This window comes from Gopherus evgoodei, chromosome 2 (assembly GCF_007399415.2).
Source record: "Gopherus evgoodei ecotype Sinaloan lineage chromosome 2, rGopEvg1_v1.p, whole genome shotgun sequence".
Lineage (NCBI taxonomy): Eukaryota > Metazoa > Chordata > Testudines > Testudinidae > Gopherus > Gopherus evgoodei.
Genome location: NC_044323.1, coordinates 239,756,538 through 239,775,593, shown reverse-complemented (window position 1 = coordinate 239,775,593; position 19,056 = coordinate 239,756,538). Strand labels below are relative to the sequence as shown.

The following is a 19,056-nucleotide window of genomic DNA, read 5'->3' as shown; positions in this document are numbered from 1 at the left end:
AAATATTGTTCCTTTCTTTAATTATATATAGTATGACATCACTATTTAAAGGGACTCTTTCAATAAGGTAATTTTATTTCAAAGTTGAAAAGATGGGACAACGAGATTTTCTCCCATTCTTTCTCCTTCGTTTGGTGAATTTGGTTCTGTTTTTTTTACCATAGTCTTCTCCCATGAATCCCCCCTCTTTTAGTATATATTTCACCTTATAGGCTCTGTTCCTTTTTTGGTTCTTTAACTCGCTCCTGGACTTCACCTCCTCTCTTATTCCTGCTTCTAGCCATGTATTCTCTGTTCCTCCATCTGGGACTTACCTTCTTCTACTTTCCCTTTTTAAGTCGTCTTCTCCTCACCTTCTTCTTTCTCCTTCCAAAGCAATTCAGGCCTGGCCTAAAAAGGCTATGAAGACTGCTGGTGGCTGCTTGTCCCTTTCACTTGCACAGGAGGTGCCCTAGGCTCAGTGCCCCTCCCCCTTTAGTACCCTTTTGGCTACATAGCTAACCCAGACATGCATACGTGTGCACTGTTGCCTTCCTTAGCTGAGTAATGTGAGTTGAGCAAAAATCCTCACTATGCATGCCCAGTATGCAGTTTTTAAAGGCTCATAACTCACTCAAATCGAAACAAGTGTTCTGGTGAAAACTGGAAGTTCTCCACAATGAAGGGTATTTCTCAGCCAATTCCAATGTTTTAACTCCCTGCCATTTTGGCTGAAGTACTGTAAAAAAATAAAATAAAAACATCAAGCATGTTTTTTATAATGGGAGTGTGTGTGTGTGTGTGTGTGTGTGTGTGTGTGTGTGTGTGTGTGTGTGTGTGTGTGTATTTTAATCATAATCATCTTGTCAACTGTCTGGCCTTTTTTTGCTCAAATTTTCTCGAAGAATTCACCATCAGGTAAAGATAAGGCCTGGAATTTAGCCCAAAGGATGATCATTTTGGAGAAGGCTTGCAAAAGTGAAAAAAAGGTGGTTAGAATGGAAACCATTATGCAATCTTAACTAGGAATGGACACTGCTGCTTTGCTATACTATAATTATTAGCTCTTTGCTTGCAGGTTAATGCATTCTGTTTGAAAAACAGGTTTACTATGTACTCTACAGAAGCAGATGTCTTGAGATTAGCAGGAAAAAAAAAGATAAGAAATACAATATTCTACTGTTATTCTGGACATAATGAGGAAATATGACACTGCATATATAAGCTGAAGATGTAAACTACATTCTTTTTACATCACAGATTTTATAAAATGGGAGTATTTAATATAATAGAACACATTACCTAATGTCCCCACCCAGTAAGGGCGTAGGGGGAGAAGAAAATATCTGCTTATGAGAACTAATGAGAGTGTGCTGCACTGCCATGTGGGAGAACTGGATTCATTTCCTAGTTCTTTTCTCTCCTTTCCTAGGCAGGTATGTTATTGCTTCGGGGCAGTTTGATCAGCCTGTGGCAGGGTGAAACTGCCTCCCACCACTCAACCACCTTTGTAGATAGTTAAGGAGCAACATTGCTTGGTCTGTCTCACTTCCTCTTTGGCTGGAAGGAAGGTAAAAATATATGTATGGGTTGCAGGGGTGGGGTTCCTCTGGGCTCTGATAGAAAACAGTTACGTTAGGAGAATGTTATGGTTGTGAAATCCTCTCAATTTAATTGTCAGTCTTCTAAGATCTAATTCTGAACAGTGCATAAAAATCCTAATTATGGACAGTAACTTGATGTTGTTTCCTCTCGTGGGCGCGCGGTAGTGTGTTCTTCAGATCTAGGTTCAGTGGTAGATTTACAGTCCCTGTGTTCAGGGGAAAATGGTTGCTCCCTCTCTAATCTCTTGAGGGCACCTGGTGCCCCAAAGGAAGCAGCAGATCTATGCTAAGGGAATGGAGGGCAGTAGGGAAGCTACACATAAAGGGGTTTAGCAACAGGCATGCTACATGTACAGGTGCTGTGGATGACATTGAGAATGTCTGTCTGTCAGTGATCCCATTGGCAGTTCAGCTCCATGTTATCCCCAGCACTCCACTCTGCCTATAAGATACAGTCAGGCCCTATGTTAGCAGTGTGATAAATTTGTTTTGGAAAGCTTGTCTAGGCTCCAACCTGTGTCAGCTGTGAAGAAGTTAACAAAAAGCAGAAAAAGAAGGAATCCAGCTTGCATAATATAATTTAACTTATAGTCTTGTTTTCTTCAGTGGCAGGAGTTTAGTAGTAACATTATTACTAACGTGACAGACGCGTTTGCAGTATATCACGTCAGGTCTATCCTCCTCTCTTCTGGAGAGGTAGTAAAGAAACTAAGGGCTTGTCCTTCACTACCATGTTACATTGATGCAACTGCATTGATGCAGCTCCGCCGCTGTAGCGCATCTGGTGAAGATGCAGTATGCTGACAGAAGAATGTTTTCCTGTTGGCATATTTACTCCCCCTCAACATCATGGTGCAGTGCAGGCACTGCTTTAAGTCAATGTAACTTACATCGCTCAAAGAGGTGGCTTTTTCACATCACTGAGCAATGTAACTTACATCGACTTAAGTGGTAGTGTAGACAAACCCTAAGAGCTAAATTAAGTCCAGCACTCTGGGGGAAAAATCTCATCATGCTGCTTGAAGAAGCAGTGTTCTTTCTGCCAGCAGCAAGTCATTCTTATAATACAGTACACTGGTTCTCAACTTTTACCATACCATAATCCCATGTTACAGCAGAAAAAAGTTTTAGGTCCCCCTGTCTCATTATCCTTGAAGACTAGTCTGGTGGTTGTGACTCCCTTAGATCTGATTGCAAGCTCCCAGGTCTAACACATAGTAAAGTTGTATCTCTACCAAATGTTTGTTTCCCTAGAGCAATCTTTTTTAGGCACCGTAGCAATGTTTCCTCTCTTGAGTCTTGAGAGGGAGTCATTCTGAAGATTTTTCATCTCCATTCGTACGATAAAAAGGGGGCCTGAGAAAATGTTCATTCTCTAGGGCAGTGTTTCAGTGTGCCTCACCAGTGGGTGTAATAGTGGAAGATGTAATATAAACAGAACTCAGGAGTTTCTTCCCACCATGTCATCCAAGCTTGCTCAGTGTAGGTTAGACAATATGATGGTAAAAATACTTGAGCTCGCTCTGCCTATACTACAGCTTCTACCAACACCAATGGGGTTATGCTGCTGGGGAATTATGGATCCCAATTTTTCAAGTGCAGATTCAGCCATAGGGAGGAGATGGTGCTTGCAGCATTTTTATTGAGGAGACACATGATCTGCATTTTTGGGAAGGAAGCAGAGTGGATTGCTTGTGCAGAGTAGACACAGGCAGAATGGCTCAGGAGAGCACTCCAGCACAACAATCTGAAGCAGCCATCACTGCCGCTTTGCAAGGGTACGGTATATTGCTTCCAGGACTGATAGTCTGGCTTTCCTCAGTGTGGATCAAATGAGTCTCTTAAATGTCCACGTAGCTTTACATGGGCACAGTGACCTGCACAGCAATGCCTCATGTGGGCCATGACTAGGTCATGTAGTTTGTCTCTGGGAGGCAGGGATGACACAAGCAGGAGCCAGGGAGGAGATGTGGCCTTCGTCACATCTCCAACCCACTGGCCATGCTAACTTCAGGCCATGGAGCCCTGCTGGTTGTATTAGCTGGCCTCTCCCAACTCAATGCTCAAGAGAACACTGGATCTGTAGTGTAGCTGGCCCTTAGGCAGAGTGCTAAAAAAGAAAGAGATTCCCTGCCCTGTACTCATCTCACCAATCCCATCTCACACAGAGAAAACCAGAATTTGACTCTGGGGATGGGATCAGGGAGTTGCAATATTTTAATTTTAACCAACTTTCATTTCTGCCGCTTCATTGCTTCCAGAGAGGTCCGTTCACTGTAGGTGACATTAATGTGAGACAGCTGCACTGAAGATGACTTACTGATGCATGGAATTCTTGTTAAACTCCCTATCATAGTGAAGTTAATAAACAGTAAAGAGAAGAGTGAAAGGGGAGCTGGAAATGTTAGCATCTCTATTTTCCATTTTGTGGTTATGATCCAGATTCATAGCAACCCCATTCTGTTGTAACATAGAATACTGAACACAAAGCTACCTACAGATGTCAGATGGCCTATTAATTTAAACAGCTATCTGTTGCCTTCTTTTCAATGTGTGTATGTTACTCTTTGCTGCATGATGTGAATTGAAACCCAAACCATAGAAATCCTGTGGCATTCAAGTGTGGAAGGAGATGACTAGTCTGAAGGAAAGACAGCTCTGCGCTCGCATCCTTCCTTCCCATTGTGTATCTGCCTGACTTCATTAATAGTTTCTATGCTGGAGCTTGGTACCCCATAGCTGAAGAGGTGTGACTGGGGAAGAATAATCAGAACAGCTGCTCTGCATGGCATGTTCCCCTCTCAGGAAAGCAGAACTTACGATGTAGTCTGCATTATAAGTTAGTGCTACCCTAAGCTACAGTAACTCCCCCTTCAGGGACCTAACAGAACATGAAGAGAGAGAGAGAGCAGGTAGGAGGAGATGGAGGCCAGACAGTGATAACACTGTTGGGCAAAGAGGGTTCTGCGAATGCTGCAGGGGAGGCAGGGAGACCCAGATAAGCTAAAATCCTCAGGATAGGACTCTGCCATTGTCATAAATCTCAGCCTTTTGGGAAAATATATTACCCTGCCTTTTGGCCATTTCGGTTTACTGCCATCCCTGCCTCCCAGAGACAAACTACATGACCTAGTCATGGCCCAAAGGCGGTACTGCTGTGGGGGCCACTGTGCCCATATGAAGCCATATGGAAATTTAAGAGATCCATTTGATCCACACATTGAGGAAAGCCAGACTATCAGTCTTTGAGCTGATTGTGAGATGGAACACAGGTTGTTGGTAAGCTGAGACTTGTGCCTCCATGTTCACATAGAAATCTGGAACGTTACAATTGTGAGAGCCTTAAGAATGCCTTATCTTTGAAGTTATGTGTTTATTCATATTTTCAAAATAGGAGTGAGTTGTTAAATACCCAGTGTTAGACCCTCTGGCCTCCTCAAAATAGCTATCTACTGACACTAGCAACTTATAATGGAAATTGGAGTAAATTAATCCCGATCTGGCGTAATATTATAAAATTACAGTAGTTGTCTTTTGACAGTTTTACAGCTTCCTCCACAAAATCTGATTTTGACTGCTGGCTAGATATTGGGTTACATTGGCCTATTCCAGCATGTGAGTTCTTAAGTTGAAGGCTAGATGGTGCCATTTAGGCACTCCACTGGCCCTGGGGAACTTGTGGAAGGATTGTGTCTCATGGCATTTTGTTTTAAATCTGACTAATCAAACGTTAGAGAGAGAAGGTAGGTGAGCTAATATCTTTTATTGGACCAATTTCTGTTAGTGAGAGAGACAAGTTTTCAAGCTACGCAGAGTTCTCCTTCAGGTCTGCTAAAGGTACTAAGAGTGTCCAGCTAAATACAAGATCAAATAGTTTAGCGTAAGTAGTTAGCACACATTTTAAGGAAACTATATGGGGTATCAACAAACAACTACAACCCATACTTGATGATAATCTCATCCGGAATAAAATCTTTCCTGCACTCCCACTTCTGGTCTTCAAACAACCTCCCAACCTCTCTAAGTTCATCAGAAGCAAGCTCCCCGCAGACCAGGACACACCAACTCAGAGTGGCACCAGACCCCACCAGAATGACAGATGCAAAACTTAGAGACATATCTCCACTGCTACAGCGATCAATAACCCACCACAACACATACCTATCACAACAGGGGGTGTACCTCATCCAGTGCACTAAATGCCCCAATAACAACCATGTGGGTGACACCAGACAATCACTACATTTGTAGATGAACTCACCCAGGAAAACGACAAAAGACAAACACACCATATCACCTGTGAGTGAACACTTTTCACTCTTCATCTGATCTCTGAGTCCTCATTCTCAAAGGAAACCTCCAGAACACTTGGAAAAGAGGAGTTTGGGAGCTTAAATTCTTAACTGGGCTAGACACAAAAAATCATGATCTTAATAAAGACTCTGGATTTATGGCTTATTACAAGAGTCTGTAACCCACTAACCCTCCTTTTTTTCCTATGACTGAAGGAGTGTTAATGAGCCACCTCACTGTGAATGGTCCCTTCTCTCTCTAATATCCTGGGACCCTCGCTACAACAGCAATGAATAATCAAAAGTTAAACATGTTTGCTAATCTGAGCCAAGTCGCTGGTGAAATGATGCTCACATCTTTATTGTTGATCTTTTGGCCTGTAGCTGGTAATGTTTGTTCATGGGGAGGTTTAGTACTGGAAGAACTTGTTTCAAGTGAAAATGAAGGTGCTCAAGCAGAGCTGTGTGGGCAGATTTGTCGAGGACCTCTCCATGTTTGTGTTTGACTTTGGTCAATTCAAACAGCTGCTCTTTTAAAATGGAAATGTTTCTTCATAAAAACTCTTAAATACTGTCTATAAAAATATATTTGTGCTGGACTTACTTCTTTTTCTTTCCTTCCTTTTTTTTAAACTGTGCCAGCCAGGGGAAAACAAAGGCTGGAATGGCCAAAATGTTGGGTTTCCTGAGCCAACGAGTAACAGTGAGTATTACCTCTTTTATATTCATTCAGATTTAACTTTTAGGCACCTTCCCATTAGGTATTTGATTATTTGAAACAACTAAAATGAATTATCTAGTCATTATGGACATTTTAGTTAGTCTCTTTTATCAGAAATTGTCTGAAAAGTTTTCTGTGGTGTATCTGTCTTACGAGTATAGACATGGTAGTGTTCTATACCAGTGGATCTCAAACTTTTTTTTACTGGTGACTCCTTTCAAATAGCAAATCTGAGTGTGACCCCCCCCCTTGTAAATTAAAAACACTTTTTTAATATATTTAACGCCATTATAAATGCTGAAGGCAAAGCGGGGTTTGGGGTGGAAATTGCCAGCTTCCGACCCCCCATATTATAATTTTGTGACCCCCCTGAAGGGTCCCAGCCCCCAGTTTGAAAACCCCTGTGCTATACTATAGCAAGAGTAAAATGGCATATTCTTTGCTTAAAAACGGAGTGGATTTTCATGCTTATTTTGAAATGCATTAATTATATAGTTAGGCATTGTCTTCACAAGAGAGAGAGTTTTTTCTGAACTCAGGTTAGCTCATACATGGTAATTAACACGACATAGAACCCTAGTGAAGACAAAGGGCTTGTCTACACTACCATGTTTTGTTGATGAAACTTAAGTCGACACCCAAAAGTCGACAAAACAAAAGTCGTCAAAGGGTGTTCACACTTGCTCCCTTTCTCGACAGATCATGTCCACATTGGGGACACCATCATCGACAGGGTGAGCAATGCACCGTGGGTATGTATCCCACAGTGCAGTGTTGTGGGAAAAAAGAGCTGATCGCTGTGCGAGTTCTCCCACAGCCCCATCAGCTGCCGAGAGCAGCATCATGAGTAGCTCTGTGAGCTCTCTGTGCTAAGGAATGGCAAAGCAGTACAGCAGGCTTCCCCCCCCCCCCCAAACATCAGTCTGCCTCCTGCTGTGTTCCTAGTGCAGGGCAGAACAGGAGCATTCCAGTGATTTGCTCTTTGTTTATTCCTCAAACGGAGCAACATACAGATACTTCCCGGAGCTTTGAAAGGGGAGGGGCACATGCCTCAGGGCAACAGAGATCAAAACACTGAGCAGAGCAATCAGGGCAGACATTGTGGGATACTGGTGTAAGCCAGTTCTGTCGACAAAACAATCAGCAGTGTCTACACTGGCTCTTTGTCTTCAATGAAGGGAGAGGAAAAGACAAAAGTCTCTCATAGGGTGGTAGTGTTTTTGTCACCAAGACTGGGCATTTTTCATGACAAAATTCACATTGTAAGGTGTACACTCTTCCTGTTTTGTCACCAAAAGGCAGTTTTTGGCAACAGAACTTGGTAGTGTAGACAAGGCCATAGTAGTTGTAATTTTCACAGTAGCAGATTGAGGTTAACTCTAGGTTGCTTCCAGCATTTATCTGTGTAGCCTGCAGGCCTGTTTCCCCAGCCCACGAAAGACACTGTGCCATGCCCAAGTCTCTTTCAGGACACAGTTTTATTGTGCAACATAAAACTTAGGCAAAACATCAAAACAAAAAGCACTTCCTTTGCCCACGATTAGCCACAACACCCAGTGGCCGTTCCTCTTGTCTCTCTCAGTGCTGAATGGAGGACTCACGCTTCCCTTCAATACTAATGCTTCAGAGCATACTACAGGAGCCCATCTCCCACCTGCAGCTCCTCCTCAACTGAACTACTTGCTGACTTGTATAATCACTTGCTTCCGCCCAGCTGGGTCTGATCATTGAACAGGGCTGACTGCCCCCAGGCTCCTGGCTGTTAAAGGGGCAGACCACCCTGTTAGCACATGTGAAAACTACAGACTGCCTTGTCCTCATTAGGATCTTACCCCATGTTAAGCTATGTCTACATTACAGACCTTACAATGGCACAGCTGTACCACTGCAGATGCGCTGCTGTAAGGTCTCCTGTGTTGCTGCTCTATGCTGGCGCAAGAGAGCTCTCCCACTGGCATATTTAAACCTGGGGTCTGTGTCCACAGTGGGTCATGGGAAATGGAGCACAAATTGGTTACAGCTGCTGCTGGGTGGCATCCTGGAGATGTCAGTTGACTGGTAGCAGTTCTAGACCCATAGGGCCTTGCGTTTTGTTGAGATACTGCACAGATGAGCACACTAGGAGTGCATAGAGACACAGAGAGAAAGACAGAGTCTTGTTTAAGTTAGGCAGGGAAATAAAGGGATGTTTTGAATCTGGCTGCATAGGAGAACTTGAATAATTGTTTTAATATTTGTTCTACAAGAGGCTCTGGTGCCCTTCGCATTGAACAGTGGAACTACCTCAAAAAGCAGTGTTTATTGGGGGTGGTGCACAAGAGACCTCCTACAAGAGTGACATTGTTGTCCTAGTCTATATAAGGGAGTACGTCCCCCATGCACCCCTCTTCCACCATCACAGAGAGTGACCAGAACTCACCTTCATGACCTGCAGACTAGCCATCCCTTTGACCCTACTTCAGAGTTCATTGTAAACAGTTAATTTATAGTGTTATAGGTAGTGAAAATAGCCCTTTCCCTGTTCCAGAAAGCCTCTGTCCCTCACCGGTGCTATATTGAATACTAGAGTTTCATTGAGAGGTATGCTTCTTGCCCAGCAATTATACCAGGGACCGACATTCATAGCCGGTGTTTTCTGCACTCTGTCCACTCTCACTTGGATGAATGGCTCCTAATGACCACTGTCAGCAAACCCTGTTCTCAATGATCCAATAGATGTACAGCCACTTACAATTACTGAGATTTTTAATCAACGGGGAAAAATTCATACATCAACCTATACAAGGGATCATCACAGCGGTTCTGGACTCCACTCAGAACATAGCCTTGCTCCCAGAGGAGAGGTTTTATGAGATATGAGACTTCTTGGCAACTCTCAGGGAAAACTGGTACAGACCAAACAATTTTGCCTAAAACTATTAGACCTAATGGCCTTTTCGACCTATATCACAACATTTGAGAGGCACATGCCAAATGTACGCAGCCTTCTAAGGAGACTGACTCCTTGAGTGCTCCCACAGCTTTGCTGGTAGGAGAACAGAGACAATGTTCTCTGAGGTACCCTTTTACCCTACCGTCCCTATAATCACTATTACCACTGTTGCCTCTAGTCAGGGCTAGTGTGTGCATTGCCAAGATCTCCAAATTCCTTGCTTTCTGAACACTTGTGAGGTCCGGATTCTGTGTCTTCTGATGTGTTGCTGCTGGACTGGAGCTCAGATAGCTCAGATTTTGTTTGTCCTTGCAGCATCATGTAGTATAGGTGCTTACACTTAATACCGTGTCCGTGTACTATATCAACAAGCAAGGAGGAATGCATTCCTGGCCTGTATCTGTGAAGACAAGAAAACGTTGACTGTGCATGGTCTATAGTTTTAGGTTTTCTGAAACAATTACTTACCCCAAGGTGAGGGTTTTTACCTACTTTAATCTATAACAGTTCATCCCCCTAGATCGACTACATTAGAGAGCTTAGCAAGAGAAGGGGGACCCCATGGTGCACAACGGGGATTAGATAGTGCTCTTTCTACAATAATTAATTTTGTAACCAATCAAACAATGCACATATTGCAGTCAGTAAAGGAGAGAGAGAAAATACAGAATGCATAATATTTGCATTACTCACACCATACCTTTTGAAAAAACCTGAAGTATTAGTCATTATCATCCTCCTCACCACCAGCGGTCATCATCATTAAAGCACTGGTATCCAGATCTTCTGCAGCTGGCCAGAAAACCATTAGGCTACCTCTATCTCCAGACCTCCTGTCTCAACAGCAAGAAAGGATTCTGCATTGCAACCAAGAGGGCATTCCACCTTGCAGCATGGAGGATAACCTGCTGACTAATTTTTCTCCTTTCAGAGGGTTCAAGTCTTTTTCTTGCCATCCAGTAAAGACTCCATCCTGAAATGCTATAAACCAACCTGGAAATGGTTTACTATATATGATATACTATACTTCACTAGTAAAGGATTTCCCCCATCTTGAGCTGGGGCCCTGCAGTGTCAGAGTACCTTCTTTAAGTTTCAAGGCTTAGCTATATTGTCTCTAAAATCCATATGGCAGAAGTATCTGCTCATCAGATTTATGTTAAGGACAAACCCATCTTCTAACACTACAGTCTCCAGATTCTGTAAGGGTGTATCTATGCTGCAACTAGGAGAAAGCCTCCCAGCTGGGGTAGACCACCTCACACTAGCTACACCTGAGCTAGCACACTCAAAAATGTGGTGTGGATGTTGTGGCTTGGACAGCAATTTGGCTCTCAAGTCCACCTAATCCCCTGAGTCTGAGCTTGCGTGGCTAGAGCCATAGCATCCACACTGCTATTTTTAGCACACTAGCTTGAGTGAAGCTAGCCTGGCAAGAGTTTTTGTCCCAGCTGCAGTGTAAACATACCCTAAGAGCATGATAAATGTGTTTTTCCTCCCTTGGGACGCTCTCTACTTTGTGGGACCTCAATCGTGTCCTACTGAAGCGGATGGACCCCCCTTTTATGAGCTTCTTGCTCAAGCCTCTCTTAACTATCTAGCAATCAAAACATCCTTCTTGAGAGCAATTGCATCTGCTATAAAGGTGAATGAGCATAGTGCTGTGATGGTCCCTCCATCTTATACTATACTCCATTTTATACCATAAGGGCCATAGGTCACCCCATCCCAGCTTCATGACTAAGATGATCTCAGATTTCCACTATCTCAATATATTCCCTACCTGTGTTCTTCCTTAGAGCATTATTCTTACCCAAGAGAAACTGATTTCTATACACTAGAAGCAAGGAATTCTGTTTTTACCTGGAAAAGACCAAGTCATTTCAATGGTTATTTGTACCATATGGGAAGAGATGTCAGGAAGAACCCATTTACAACCACTTTCGTGTTGCACAGAGGCAAATTTTAAAGCACAGTCTTCTTTGAGCTTTGAGGGCCTTTGTCTATTCCCATTACACACCTTCCCCTTTACCTTGGAATTCTGTATAAAATCAGGACACTGCAGTTAAGGAGAAGGATCTCAGGTAGTTGAAGTGTACACCCTTTATGTAGAGTAAGTGATGAGGCCAGTCCTGTGAGTTCACTCCCCCCAACAGACTCAGCTTTTTAAGTCAATGGCATGTGCCATTAACAGTTCCACAGCTCAATGCCATCTCCCTACGAGTGTCAATGTACAGAGGCGATTCTTGAAGAACAGTAACTAGTACGTAATCTCTTTTTTGCAATATCAGCACCATTTTTTTTTTTAATATATGGTGGTGGTAAAATAATAGTTTTAATATAGGATGGGTTAAAGAGAACAAGGGGAGCATTTTCCTCATTCCCAAATCCTCATTTTAATGGAGTGAGGATAGAGAGAACACCAGTATATTGGCCAGGGTGGCCCCCCCAGTTGTATTTGTAATGAAGTTAAAGCATCACACAACATCAAAACATTGCAGAAAAATGGAACTCGATATCACTGTCATATGACATAGATAGCATAAAAACTAATATGTCTGGGCACTGTAAGAGTCTAAAGTTGGCCCTGAGATGTTTGTGTACCTTCTTGCTGCCCTCATTCATCTTCATAGCAATTCTCTAACGGGTGAGCAGCTACTCTTCCAGCTAAGCTTGGGCCCTAGTTGGCGAAAATGCAGAATCTTTGGTGGATTATGTTTTAGCTTCCTTTTGCATGCTAGTGTTCCTTCTCTTTCTTTGTCTGCTCGATGTGCAACGTTTTCTTTTGAAACCATATAGACTAAAACTAGAATAGCAAAGTGAAGTTACCTGTTTTGTTAAAGAAACAATAGTAAATTGTTTACAAGAGAGCAACAGATTTTATTGCTTTCCATCTATATCTTGTGTGGGTTGTCACTGGAAAATACTCTCTTCTCTATTTCCTATAACATACCCACTTACTGCACCTTCTGCATCCCCCGGGACTCGTACCCAGAAGCTGACCAGTTACCCCTTTCCCTCTTCCCAGATATTAAATACTCCAACAACCATCTTTGTGGCAAACTTCTCAATCCTACTTCCTCCTAACTGATAGCACTATCAGTCATTCTTTATACATCATAAAGAAGCAAAAAAAGGTACAAACCATTTTCCCCTAGGAAAGGTGTTCCACTTTTTCAAAGAGGCTAAACAGAAGCCTCTTCTCCAGTTTATGGGTTTTGTCCAAATGAAAATTGAAGAACCACAACTACCTCATGGAAAACATTATGTTTATAAACAGTTCCACCTATGTGTAAAATATTTACTGTTGTTTTTCTTCCTTAATCTTTTATTACTAAGGACTCTTGCATGAAATCAGGATCTTTGTTCCTTGGAATTACATCTGCTCCTGCTGTTTGTTCACCATCTGAAATCATAATCATCTGTTTGTGACAGAGTAATCATCTTCTCAGTAACTAATTATGGTGTCACAAACAGCTGATTATGATTTCAGGTGGTGAACAAGCAGCAGGAGCAGATGATCTCCAAAGGAACAAAGATATTTGATCTAATGCAATTCTTCTGAGTAAAAAATAAGCCAAGAGAAAAATAGAGTGAGTGAGTCAGGGTAGTGTCTTAAATCCAAGGTTAAAAGGAACAGCACTATTTCCATCTATATTGCACAGAATAGGATTGGGAACATTGGCAATTGCCTTCACATTATTAAGTATCTTTTGTGTTTTTGCTTACACATAATCCCTAATATCACATAGAAATAATCCCTATTGATAGAAAATGTATAGCTGAATTATAGGGAAAGTATTTGTTCTTTTACTTCATCTTGACATTTTTTGTAAAAGCATAGCACAATAAATTAAGACTGATTTTCATGAAATTTTGTGTGCTTATAGATCTTGGCTTCAAAGAAGAAACACCATATATACCACTACCCCACTATAAAGTGGTCAGAGGTGGGAGGACCAAAAATCCCTAGTGCGTTATAGCTGAAACCCTGTTATATCAGGGTAAGGGCAGCAGGACTCCGGCAGTGATTTAAAGAGCTCCAGGCTCCAGCCACTGCAGGGAGCCCCAGACCCTGCTTATATCGGGGTAGAGGCGGAAGGGCTCCAGCGGGATTTAAAGGGCCCAGGGCTCCCCGCAGCAGCCAGAGCCCTAGACCCTTTAAAGTGCTGCCGGAGCCCCGCTAATACCACGCTATACGCAAACCCATGTTATATCGGGTTGCGTTATAGCGGGGTAGAGGTATACTGTCTAGCAGTATTTTCATTCTTTCTTGTAATTCCCCATGGTTTTTTTTTCATCCAGGGAATGTTAATGGAGCTCTTTTGTGGCTAACTTAACACCTGTACATTTCCATGGATGATGATAACCGAAGTCTATTCACAGTTTATTGGATAAAGTGTCTATTTTCTATTTCAGATTTGTTAAATTCAGATCTGGTAGCATTATATTTTTTATTTTCAATATTCTGTATCGTTTTCTGTGTACCTCAAGTGCATAATTTACAGTGGATGATATTTTTGTATTAATAGCTATTGCTGTTTCTTGGACTTTTGGTTAAGTAAAATATAAGTAGATCTTATATCAATCTACTCTGCCACGTGGTAGATTGATAATTTAATAACTCTTTTAACTATACATTTACCTCAGATTCTACACTACTATTCCATGGTCATTCTGAGTCAAAGACACAATAAAATGAGTTGATTACACTGCAGAAAGCATTTGAGGTGGCACAGCTCAAAGAGCAAGGACTCTCCAGCTGCTTTTGTAGCACAGGTGCTGCCAGATGAGCATTATAACATTACTGAACACTCCAAGGTGTCAGTCCCACCAGCTGAGCCTGTAGACAGGAACTGGAGTCTCTTGCAGTAGTTTGGTATGCCATCAAGTGCTCAGGTGACAATTCGGTTCATACAGAAGTCACACTAATTTTGAGACAAGAGGCTCCCTTGATAGCCTGTGGAAGAGAGCTAGGATACTATCTTCCCTTGGTCACTGAAGTCCCCAGGAAAATCAGATTGGGAAGCAGGAGGTATTCATGTAATTCTGTTCTGATACGGTCTCACCCAGGGATTGGATTTTGGGAATGTGGCATCAGGGTTGGTATTGTTATTAGTTACTTATGAGGTTTGTGTTGTTGGAGAGATCTAATTGCATTTAGCAGTCTGGGTAAAATAATCATTCAGCCTGAACAGTAAGTGCTAACAATTTCAAACAGGAGATGGAAGAACATTTAAGAAAAACTGACATTATTCAGCAAATGGAAGCCAAGAGGGTTATGGAGAAAGCAGGGGAGGAGGACCATATTATTTTTCCTGGGTAGTTGCAGAATGGGAGTTTGTTAAAGGTCATTAGACTTCATACCCTTGGAAAATACATTTGTGCGCGGTTGGTGTATATAAAGGATCAGTTCAGATATAAGAGAGCATTTCCAACAGAAAGCTCTATATGCATTTGTGATTAACAGTGGCCACAAGTGACCTTGTAATTGTGTTGCTCTCAACATCTCTTGACTGAGATCTGGTCCTCTTCACATCTGGTGAAGCTATCTCATCAGCCCAACATAATCATCTCCTTGAGAAATTGGATCATTTTTGCTGAGGCAGTATTGCTATCTTAACCAAGGCTTTATTCAAGTTCTCCATTCTCTCCTCCAAGCTCTTTCCTTACTTCAGACACCTCGCTTCCCAGAACTTCCTCTCCCCCACTGATTTCTCCTCTGATTTCATCCTCACTCATAACTTTACTGAGCTTTTGTCTTAACTCCACCTATCTCTCCATCCTCATCTGCTAGACTCTCTCACATGTAGGTCATGCCCTTTATTTCATCATCACAACTCCCACTCTCCTCTTTTCTACTCTGGTAATGAATGATCTTGCCTATGCAGGCCACTCTTTGGTTACACTGAAGCACTGACTCATTGCTTCACCCCTCAGAAATCACTGTCTTATTGCTCTTCCAAGCATCTGAACTGTCAGCTCTCTATTCTGATTTGGTATCACTCCCTAATTTGTTGACCCATCTACTTTTGTTAATAACAGCTCTTTCCTGTCCTCTGCCTTATGTTATCTCCCTTCAAAACTCACATGCTAGCCTTGATCATTCTTAAGTTCTATTGGTACACTGAACTACTATGCAGACCCTCAAATGCACAAGTCATTGCCTCTGAAAATGCTGTGTGTCCTGAATCCATGTCCACTAGAGTGTTTAATTAGATATTCTGTAGAAATTCCCTGTGTTGTTTTTTTCTGTTTGCTCTTTATATTAAAAATACCAAGACTTGTTTTTCATGAGTTCTCATTCCCCAAATGGAGAGGGGAAGGTGTTGAAACTTTCACAAAGAGCTTTTCTCTCAAGTGTGCTTCAAGAGTTTGAGTTAAATAATAAAAACAAAAACAACATAAACAGAATTTTAAAACGTCTGACTGAAAATTATCCCCTTCTCCACTGCTCAGGTTTCAGCCTTGTCTCTTGTGGTGTCATAATTCTAGTAGTTCTCCAGTTGTGCAGAGAATCTTCCAGCAAAATCAGGGAACTCCAGACCTGATGTTAATAATGTAAAAAAAACAAACAAACAAAAAAAACCAAAACAATTTTTTTCTTCTCTTATTCAGTCGTAAAGAAGCAAATAATATACTCATATTTTAACATGGTTGTTGTAAAGTTAAACAAGCTGTTTTTTTAATAGGGGCAGGCGCTACATAACATCACTTTGTTTAACCTCACGTAACTAAAATCTTTTAATGGATGGCACTATGTAAGTGCAAAGTATTATTTTTGGTGCCTGTATATTAGTGATTAGTTGCCTGTAAGCTGCCTCAGACAGATGCGTTAGGTAAATAATGCTGGTGTCTAGGCCAGTATTCCTGCTTCCGAAGTCCAAGGTGATACGTAGACTGTTGCTGAGTACATAATGGCCATAGTGTTTACCTATTCCATTGTTTTACTAATGTTTTCTAAAGTAGTGACACTTAAAAGCTATTTCTAATATAGAAATTGTCAGGCTTTTACCATTTTAATGGTAATACTTAAATTACTCATTCTCGTTACTAAAATAGCCACCCTTATTTTTAGAATTTCTCCAAGGCTTTTTGGTGGAATTGGATTTATGATGGGCCAGATGCTAAGAGATGTTGAGCAGCTGCAGCTCCTGTGGAAATTCCTGTGAATCTGCAGTGATCAGCACCTTACAGGATCTGGTCTACTGTGAATTGCTTCATGATGAAGTAATTTAATGCCAGATGCTGATACCCTCACTCACATTGCAAAATACCTTACTTTGCAGTTAGTCCTGTTGATTTTAGTGGGACTAATCAAGAAATAAGGTATTCCTCAGCATGAGTAAGTGTGGCAGAATCTTGGTCTTAAAAATAAACTGTTTAGTGGTTATTGCTGGCTGATTTTACTGAGTTCCCAAGTACTGATCATACCTCACATAACCTATCTTTGACTGAAAGAAGATTGTTAATTTCAAATGATCAGTTTATTTTATAAGATAAGCAGATTGCATGTAGGGCTAAATCATGGTCCTGTAGGCATGGCAGCCCACAGGAGTAAGGCACACACTTCTACTGGCTGTACAGATTGCAGTGAAGGGAGCAAGGCATGTTCCACTGAAGTGTTCTGGGGGTGAGGGAGGAAGTGGGCGAAGCCTTGGCCACTCCCAACACACCAACTATTGTAGCTTTCTCCTCAGCACTGACAAATTGTGAGTCTCCGAGTCACAATCTGCTTTCTGGTGTGCTTCAGGTGCAGTAGAACAGTAATATACCCCTTGTTCAGGGAAAAGCTATGACTCCGAGTCACTGAAACAAGAAAAGACTGAAAACTGTGGGGGAAAAGGAGTATTCTGACAGTACTGAACGAGAGAGAAAGAAAGAATTAGGTCTGGTTTGTTCAGAGCTGGATTGAGACACAGTCCCATGTCTAGAGAATATCTCCTGGAAGTCACATGGCAACATCAGGTTTCATGTTCAAAAATATGTTCCTAGACCTCGTGGTTGTGAAGAGAAGCTTGATAGCATGACCCACTGTAACTGATGAAGAGACGTTTTCCTGAATCTGCAGACAGCCCTGTCTGTGATGGCTTTAAGATGGTTAAGTGCCCTATTCATTTTATTGCATTGTTAGCTCAGGAACTGGCTGCCAGGGGGCCCTGTCAATACCGCTGCAGCAGCGGCTGTGTCTGTGGGAGGCTTGTTGTCACGATGGCTCTGCGAGAGTGAAGTTGGCAAGGGCCCTCACACACAGAATCCTTTGCTCTGATAGGTGAAGGCTGAATTCTCCTCTGGGAGGGAATCCCACACAGTGTGAAGACAAAGTAGGATGGGCCAGGGAGGAGGGAGTCCCCAACCTGTCCAAAGAGGAATGGTGGGTAAAAGTAAAGATGCCTCTTGCACTGGTGGCTCTGCCACTGCTACTCCAGGCAGGGATGGGAGCACAGCACAGAGGTAAGAATGGGGACTACCCAGGTAGAGATGTTAACCAGGCCCCTACATTGCCTTAATCTAGCCATTTATATAGTATTCCTCCATACCACTTTACAGTTTTCTAGTATGTGATTGTCAGATGTAGACAAAAGATCGTACACACCTGTATTTGATTGTAGGATTAGAAGTCTTTTTAGAGATTACAGTTTTAAGCAACTGCTAACAATTACCATTAAAGAATGGATTTAAATTGTTTTTCAAGTGTTAGTGATTATGCTGCATAGCTAGTCTGCATATTTTCCTTACATGATTGCCCACGGGTGTAAATAATATGCTTGTGCATGGAAATTATTTATAGGTCTTTCATGAATGCACCTCCATGTTATATGCAGCAGAAGGTGCACCACTGTTGATATATATGGTGAAATATAGTTCCTGAGACTCCTAATAATTGTCATATATTACTCTGCATCTTTGCTGTAACCTTTATGATTTACAGTTACATATGATTCTGTAATACGAGATTTGTATTGAATTTAGCATATGATAATTTTTTCTTGATAGTCACATAAAAATCTAGATTTTGCAGAGGAATAATAAGATTATAAGAACTTTAAGTGAGCAAAGATCCACTCATACTGTGTGGACAACTCCTATCTAGAGATACGCCAATAGATATCTCATTTGTTTGTATGCCTAGTCTCCCAAATTTTATTAACAAAAGTATACATATGAAAGCAGTTTCTGATATTTGTTTCTGAAGAGTTCTTAGGCTTCTATAGTTCATTCCTCACTTGATATCATAATTGTCATCCTGTAATATAATTTCCACAGCAACTAAATTGTGATATTCAGACAGAAGGTTATACATTCAGATTAGGAATAAGCAGCAGGCACAGAAGAATTTTATAGAAGGATCCTTAGTATTATTTTAAAAATAGGCAATAAAACTTAAGAAACTATATTTCTTAGCACAGATGTTCCAAAAGAGATTTTTTAAAGTTTTCCGTGCTTCATCAGCAGGTGTTTAAAAGCAAGTTTTAATTAGTCTCATTAAACTTAAATTTTAAAGTTTAAATCCCAGTTTTCAAGTGT

At 41.6% G+C, this 19,056-nt stretch overlaps 1 protein-coding gene across 1 annotated transcript in view; it reads left to right on the top strand.

The window, feature by feature from the left end:
• The window catches only part of STAU2 (staufen double-stranded RNA binding protein 2), a 220,933-nt gene that overhangs the window by 90,044 nt on the left and 111,833 nt on the right, over positions 1-19,056 (top strand). The window contains 1 exon segment of the mRNA XM_030553274.1: positions 6,518-6,578. Within this exon segment, the coding sequence (XP_030409134.1) occupies positions 6,518-6,578 (61 nt within the window).